This window comes from Plutella xylostella, chromosome 21, assembly GCF_932276165.1.
Source record: "Plutella xylostella chromosome 21, ilPluXylo3.1, whole genome shotgun sequence".
NCBI classification, from domain to species: domain Eukaryota; kingdom Metazoa; phylum Arthropoda; class Insecta; order Lepidoptera; family Plutellidae; genus Plutella; species Plutella xylostella.
This window is the reverse complement of record NC_064001.1, coordinates 954,764-963,344: the sequence shown is the minus strand read 5'-3', so window position 1 is coordinate 963,344 and position 8,581 is coordinate 954,764. Positions and strand designations below refer to the sequence as shown.

The 8,581-nt window shown below is 37.1% G+C and overlaps 1 protein-coding gene across 1 annotated transcript; it reads left to right on the top strand.

Moving 5' to 3' along the window:
* Positions 1–1,550: 1,550 nt before the first annotated feature.
* Positions 1,551–8,297, top strand: LOC105381756. Its single transcript, XM_048628757.1, has 7 exons — positions 1,551–2,049; positions 5,645–5,782; positions 6,134–6,437; positions 6,578–6,674; positions 6,867–6,977; positions 7,493–7,660; positions 8,081–8,297. The coding sequence occupies exons 1-7, from the start codon at positions 1,740–1,742 to the stop codon at positions 8,132–8,134; spliced, it is 1,182 nt and encodes a 393-aa protein (XP_048484714.1). The 5' UTR covers positions 1,551–1,739; the 3' UTR covers positions 8,135–8,297.
* The last annotated feature ends 284 nt before the right edge of the window (positions 8,298–8,581 follow it).

Below are 8,581 nucleotides of genomic sequence, written 5' to 3'. Positions count from 1 at the left end.
AACTCCGCCTGTATACTTTTAGGCGCAGGCCACCGTACATTTTTTGGCAGCATAATATTTTTACTTAATTTTAGGGTTTCGAACGTCAAAAGAAAAAAAGCAACCGTTATAGGATCTCTTTGTTGTCCGTCTGTCTGACTGACTGTCTGTCACCGCCCTTTTTCTCAGAAACGGGTAAAGATATCAAGCTTATATTTCGCATAGATGGGGAGTACCCCAAAAAAAATATTATGGTACTCCCTGTCCCACACAAGTAAATTGGGGCTTATATTTTTTCCAGTTATTTTGATGTGTATCCTTTTTTTTTCTTTGTTGTTTTGTATAAGTATGTGTTTCTTTTCTTTAAATCTGTATTTTTTTTGTTGTTGCTGTCTATGTGTCGAAAAAAATTATCTTTATCTTCAAATCACGCCATCTATCGTTTGTTTTTTTTGTGGCTACTGTCTATAGAAGAAATTCCGTCATTGACAATTTTACGTTACGAATTTATTTTTATTTATTTTATTTTTATTTTTACATTTTCGTGGAGAATCAACAGCATTTTGTTAATTAATAATTATTACTTATGAACACATAACAACTTGATGCCATTAACAGAATGAACTTAGTAAACCCAGTAAACCTAACACATCCAGAGGAAAAACAAAATCTCTTTCTCTCTCTCTGAAAAACATACTTAATAGCCCAAACTCGATGCTTTTAGCTATTAACATCTTTGAAATAAAATTGAGCCACCACCGTGTTACTGCCCTCATCAGATCCTCACGAGACCATACCTCAACCAGCACCAAGAGACTGTATTTTTGATCCCTAACCTAATGTTCGTGCGTATTGTCATCACTTAGATCCATTCGCTATATTCCTGCTCCTCATCAGACCTTTACGAGACTGTAATATCACGAGAATATTGCACACTATCTAATTTAATTTAATGTATTGAATATACTGGAAGAATTATGCTTCCTCAATTTCAAATCAAATTATGTTGGTGTCATAAAAGTTGAAAAAGTGCAATGACAACCAATGTGCAGTGATTTTGTATCTGTACACGATAAGATCGCGAGCTGTCAGTGCTGCCTAAACCGACGTGACCCTTCTTTGGAGGCCAGCGGCCAACTGAGTCAAACGTCACTTGTGTTTATGATTTTATAACACAGAAAGCCGCCATAGATATTTGTATGAAGATTTGAGGGAAAAAAATTGCTCAAGTTTGGGATTAATTTACACAAAATAAGTGTGTGTTTATTAAAAAACAAGGTATTTAGCGCCTAGTCCAAGCCTTTAACTTTATAATATGATAAAAATCATATGAAAATTCTTTATAATTACGACACAGTTGTTACAATACGGGAGTGTGATTGACTGGTTTTTCTTGATATTCTGAAATTAATTTACAGTTATCCATAATCATTTACTTAAATTCGAATGATTCAGCACCTAGCTAGACTCTTCAACTACCTGTGTGATTTTTTTCAAGGCTGTAGAGCATCATTTACTACATAATTCTATGACAATGCCAACCCTCGATTCCCTATTGCAGACCCTTAATAGTTTCGACTTTGAAACTAATTAATTGAAATAATTTTATGACAGCCCATATATAAATTTAAACCTAAAACGCTTTCATTTCATACACAATATTGTGTTATAGTCGTAAAACGGATATTAAAACAAAGGAAAACTACTGCTTCTAATTTATATAAAACAAAAACCGCTTTGTTGATTTAATTTATAACATTATGAATTCGCGTAGTTTGCTCAGAGACTATTGCAAGTATGCATACTACACAGGCATTGGCGACTACTGGTTTGAGCCACTATACCCTGAAACGGCTTGGTACAGAGTTTGTTTTTACCTATCTTTTACCATTTATTTGTCTCTGATTTTGTTTGAGAACCTGGCGGCGTGGTTTGGCGAGTTTCCTGACGTGGAGAAGAACTCTTCAGTGATGTTCGCAGTCATCCACTCCATAGTGCTGACGAAGATGTTCCTGGTGGTGTTCCGCAAGGAAGCCGTGAAGCAGATTAACATCGAAATGGCTAATGTCGGTGAGTTGTGGATGATCGTTATGAAATTTATGATATGTTGTGGGTTGTGGGTTGGGTACTGTAAAAATAATAACATCATGTTAGTACTATTAACAGCATGGAAGGAGCCTCCTCCAAAAATCCCTTAATCTTCAATCAGGGTGTTAATAAAGGAGCATATATGAAGGGTCCGCAGACTAAAGCACATAAGTCATTTATTCCTCAATTTTTTTTTAAATCGCCAGGGGCATTATTTTGGCTTGACTCATAGCTGGACTAAACCACACATGTCAAATCACTATTATAAGTTGCTAAGTCTCAAATTGTTCCTTATGAACATTTTGATAGCTACCAATTTGTAATCAGGCTAAACAACATAAGTGAACTTATGTGAAAAGGAACAAACACTCCACAGTCGCGTTGTGCCGATAAGGAACGACTTATGTTATAAGGTACGTAATAATTTTAACACCGTTTCTCAAGTGTCTTACTACCCACTTAATAAAAAATATATCGTCAAAGAATTTTGTTGAACACCAGTTAACTACGGGTGGTCTACAAGTGGTTACACGATATTTTTTATAACAATCCTGTGGGATATAAGTGATATTTTGCTTCAGTCTTAACTTTGATTCTATTTAAAACAGTACGTTCATATTGTGTGAAGTGAATTATTCTTAAAAATGAATTTCGGAAGAGGAAAAAAGCTAGTGGAACTGGCGCAGCTGAGAAATGTACAGGATGAAAGTCCCACACAAAGTAAGTGTTTAAGCACAGTATTTATAAATTAACTATAAACTGATGCATATTTTTATAGATACTCATTAATTGAAATTGCTTATGCTAATTTGTCTTTTACTTTATTCAAGGTGAAAATCAAGAAGAAAACGAAGGCACCATAAGCGTGTTGACGACTTCTCCAGCAATGAGATCAACCGATGATCCATACATGGAGCCAGTACCATCCACGTCAAACGCATTCAGAGGAGTTGAGATCAGGTACGAAGATTCAGATGATTCTATAGCTGACCCCGACTTTGTATTCAACGAACCGGTATCGTCAAAAACGGGAACACATCGAACTGAAAATGTGACAAATGATAGTTCTTCTACGACTTCAGACTTAGAAATTGCAAATGAACCACCAAATGCAACAAATGATAGTTCTTCTACGACTTCAGACTTAGAAATTACAAATGAACCACCAAATGCAACAAATGATAGTTCTTCTACGACTTCAGACTTAGAAATTACAAATGAACCACCGGCGGTTGCTGGTTTAAGCTTGCGTGTGTTGAAACAACAGAAGAAAAAAATGCGTAATACAGGCCAAAGTTATAAAACATTAAAAGGCAAAGAGATTCCTGAAAGAAGGTTGAAAGATCTGACACCATGTAGAATGAAATGTAAGGACCGATTCTCTTTAGAAGTTCGACAAATCATTTTTAAGGAATACTGGCAATTAGGTTGTTATACTAAAAGATCTTCGTACATGGCTTCTTTATTAGATATAGAAGATAAAGCATCTGTAAGGATACGTACAGAAGATCCCGATAAGCAAAAATTTAGAACCAAAACATATAAGTATAATCTCATTGTCAATGGAAAACGTGAACCAGTTTGTAGAGGTTGCTTACTTAAAACTTTGGATGAAAGTGATAACTTCATAAAAACAGTAGCTTTAAAAAAAAGATCCTCTACCGCTGGTACTGAAACAGACGATAAACGTGGAAAAAAAACACCTTAAAATAAAACTTCAGATGACACAAGATTACAAATAAAAAATCACATACTTTCCTTCCCATCTTATGAAAGCCATTACACGCGAAAGAGTACTTCAAAGAAATATTTACCATCACACTTGACAATACAACGAATGTATGATCAATACAAACTGTCTCGACCCAGTGAACAAACACATCCCTCTATAAAAATCTACACACAAGAATTCAAGAAATTAAAATTATCATTTAAAAAACCCCGCGCCGATACTTGTTTCACCTGTGATAAATTTCAAATGAAAATAAAACTGTGTTCAGATGAAGTAGCAAAACAAGAACTGATGTCGGAGCACCAAGAGCATGTGCAATTAGGGGATGGTGCGTACAAAGAAAAGGCATTAGATACAAATATGTCTACAACAGATGACACCTATCAGACTTATACTTTCGATTTGCAACAATGTTTGCCCACTCCTATGCTAAAATCATCCGTTGCTTTTTATAAACGCCAACTGTGGACCTTCAACTTAACTATACACGACAACAAAACGGGAAAGTCTTACTGCTATGTATGGTACGAAACTATAGCAGCACGTGGAGCGAACCAAATAGCCTCATGTTTATACAAACACATCTGTACTATGGTTCCTCCATGTACCAAGCATATAACATTTTATTCTGACACATGTGGTGGTCAAAATAGAAATTCCCATGTCACTGCTATGTTTACATGGGTCATGCAGAACACACCAGTCCAGACAATAGATCATAAGTTTATGATTCCAGGACATAGTCACTTAGAGGTAGATACGGATCATGGTATCATAGAAAAGAAAAAGAAAAAGACCGATATAGAAATTTATCACCCCCATGACTGGATACAGTTAATAAAGTCCAGTGGAAAAAAGTTTAATGTCATACATATGAATCGCAATGACTTTTTAGACTTTTCTTCATTATTAAAAGGACCATTAGTCCTTAGATACAAAGATACATCGGGAGACCAGTTCAAATGGCTGGAGAAAAGATGGCTAAGGTATGAAAAAGACTTTGGTATTATTTTTTTCAAGAATACCTTAGACCGAAATTGTGATTTCCAGACTTTGAATCTGAAGAGAAGAGCTTCAGTAGTGCCCGATTCTATACCAGTGATAACTAACCAACCTTTACCTATATCTAAAGAAAAAAAAGATGATCTGATATCACTTTTACCGCTTATACCTGACACATTTCATAGTTTTTACAATAATTTGCCTACTTCTGAAACAGCTCGAAACACACTCCCAGATGTTTTCAGTAGTGAAGAAGAATCCAATAATTAGATAATTATTAATCATACACACACACCTCTCTTCTGTGAGTGTATGATTAATATTATTATCTGAAATAAAAGCAACACTTCACTAGGCCTAATCACTTAAGTCATGTCTAAGGTGTAGTTAGTAAATAATACGTATCACATAAGTCACTCAAAGTCCGCTTTTGTCTTATTTTTATAGATTTTTTATGTTCATCTAATGTATTTCTTGTTTAATAATGTAAGTGTAATAAATAAATTATTAATTTCCAAATACATTGATTTTTATTATGTTTTTTGTTGTTCCTGTAAAAACTAAAGTGAAAATGAATTATGACTTGTGTACTTTAGTCTGCCGACCCTCCATATAAGCCGTAAAGTAAATCTGTGAAAATTCGTAGAATTGACACTCTATAGGTACAATTCACTCATTCAGCGTGAAATTTTTAAGAATTTCTATTATTCAAAGAACAAAACTATTTATAAAAATAAAATTTCCGTAAAATTTGATCAGATTTACCCCCTCGTCAGTCAGTCTCGTCACACTCTTTCGCCTTACAATCTTCTGTTAAAAGTCTGTACAGTTGACGCTCCGCAGGTTCAGACCTCGAGGAGGCGGCCCTGATGCGGCGGCAGTACAGCAAGGTGCGCTCCGGCATCCTGTGCTACATGCTGTCAGTGTACGCCTCGCTCGGCACCTACGCCGCCGAGAGCGCGAGGAGGAGCATCGTGGAAGGTATGGGTTATGTCGGCATAGTTCGAGTCAGTCTTAGTCACCATGACCATTAGCCAGACCGTAACCAGACGACCCACCAGAGCCCACCCGCCGTTAACGCTCCATGCGGTGTGCAATCGCGTAGATTGTGTGGGGTGAATTTGGCTATTACTATTTGATCTTCATCTTGTTCAAGCACCGTCTCTCAGTGGAGGTCTGATTTCCGTCTATTAACTATTTAAACTGAGGACAGATGAACTATTGAGTTATATAATTAGTGCATTATCCAAGTAGACTGCAGACAAAGATTTTACTTTATGTGTATGATAATTATTTGAGTAATCTTAAATCCTCTTCTTTCTACACCACCAGGCACTCCATTCTACACAGTCGTGACCTACTACCCAAAGTACGAAGACACATCGACCACAGCTGACGTGTTCCGCGTCTTGTTCTACATCATCTGGGTGGTGATGATGATGCCGATGATCTTCGCGGACTGCTTCCCGATCACCCACGTCATCATCCTGTCCTTCAAGTTCATCACCCTCCGCCGACACTTCGAGAGGGTCAGGGAGGTATTCGATGAAGACTTGCTGATGAAGAGAAGTGATGCCGTGGAGAGAATGGGAGATGGGTTTTTGCAAGGAATTCTTATGCATCAGAAATTAATAAGGTATCGTCTAGTTTGTTAATCTTTCGATTCTCGGAGAAACACAATAAATTGGTCCTTAAATCCTGTCATTTCTGACAGTATGTAGGTATGTGTGTTTATGTTTTTCTATTATTTCCTACACAATGCTTTGTTATTTTCAGACTAACCGACGACATTCATCGTATATTTGGAATAATTATGTCTCTGCAAGTGTGTGAAAGCTCGGCCGTAGCGGTTCTACTATTGCTTAGACTTGCTGTAAGAGATTTTATTTTTGCAATATAGTGATCCTAAATGTGCACTATAATAATGAATACTGCCTACACCCTATTGCTCGAATAACGAATATATCATTTGATATAAATTGAATTTTATGTAGTTTTACCTCATTTGATTTGATTTGACCTAATTTGTTTTGCTTTACCCTCATTTGCCACCTGTTCTTTGCAGCAATCCCCTCGCATGGAGGTGTTCAACGCGTTCATGACGTACACGTTCGTGGCCTCGCTGTTCTTCCTGCTCGGCCTCAACCTGTGGAACGCGGGCGAGATGACGCACCAGGCGAGTGTACAGGGTGTACAACAATAGTTATAGAGCGAGTTAGGAAACGGTGACCTACGCCTAGTTTCACCGTAGTCTTTTAGATCATTAACACCTCTGTTACATTGTAATTTCATCAATTATACGTCATCTCCATATTAAATTCTTGACAGATGTGTCAAAATTCAACAACTAATCTCTTGTTATTATCTAACAGAGTGTGGCTTAGGAGGTCATTGCAAACCACTCTGAAAATTTTGTTTCTCCATTTAAACTTTTTATAACCCCCTCATTCACGCCCTTTCGGCTTAATATACCACTTTTTCAACACCTTGTAAAACCTGCGAAACAAATGGCTTTATACTTTTTGTAATACCTAAACCTAGATGCAGTTTCGAATTTCTGCATTTTTCTGCATAGCACTACCCTTTTGACCTAACCTTTAACTTCACGCTCTTTTCTCCTTTCACTCCTGCCAGAAACAAGAAAACGACACATAACTTCCGTATTCCCCATGTAACCCACATCATCCCCAGGCATCCCTCCTCTCCACGGCGATGTTCCAGAGCGGCTGGCACCTCGCGCCCGGCCCCGCCGCCCGCGCCGCGCGCCGCCTCGCCCTCGTCGCGTGTGCGCAGGCGCAGAAGCCCCTCGTACTCAAGGCCTTCGGGATACAGGACCTGTCTTATGGGACTTTTGTGTCGGTGAGGTTTGTTTTTGTAATTAGGATGTATGTGTACAATTTACCATTACGCTTACAGTGAAGGAAAAGATTGAAAGGAAACCTGCAATTGTATATAATATTTTTAGCACATCGAGATATTATGTGAACGCACCTACCCGCAATGGACCAGTGTGGTGGGAAATGGTTCAAGCTTAAGAAGGCAGTACTTTGGGATAATGCCTATATCCTTGATAACCTTGGGGATATGCACAAAGGATTTTCCATTCGAGAGGGCCAGGTGCAGGTACTTACACCTCCACAGATAATATAATAGAGCACAGGATCACATGACTTTAAATTTAAAGTCCAGTCATTAGGGCGTCTTAAACATTTAATAACCATAACGTAGTTTTAGTAGGTTTGCGAATGGTGGCAATGGGTTTCTGTCTTTCTGTTTCAGGTTGCTAAGGCTACGTACTCAGTGGTGGCAGTATTCTACGATGGGGGAGCATAAAATCATACAAAAGTGCAATAAATTAACACAAAACTGTAAACTTCTTGTTTGTTTGCCTGTTTTTGTTTTGGTACATGATCTAGAACTGCTAACCACTAGGCTATCGTAGTGTTTAGTTCCTTTATCACATTAATTTAAGGTTGTATTTGTTATTATTATTTTTTTATTTTTTTGCATTAGAATACATTTAAATTAAATAATTTAATTAAAACTAATACTGAGAATGTTATTTTTATAACGAAGATTTATTTCCCTGCATTTCCCCATTGGCAAAAGAAGAAAATAAAAATAAAATGAACGATAAAATATGAAACACTTAACTTCAAAGCATTTCGCTTTTATTGGTAACGAAAGCTAAATGATGTCATCATCATAATATGAGCTATTAACGTTTATTGAAAAATGAACCGTAATGTCGGGTAGCAGGAGCGATTTCATTGCTTTAAT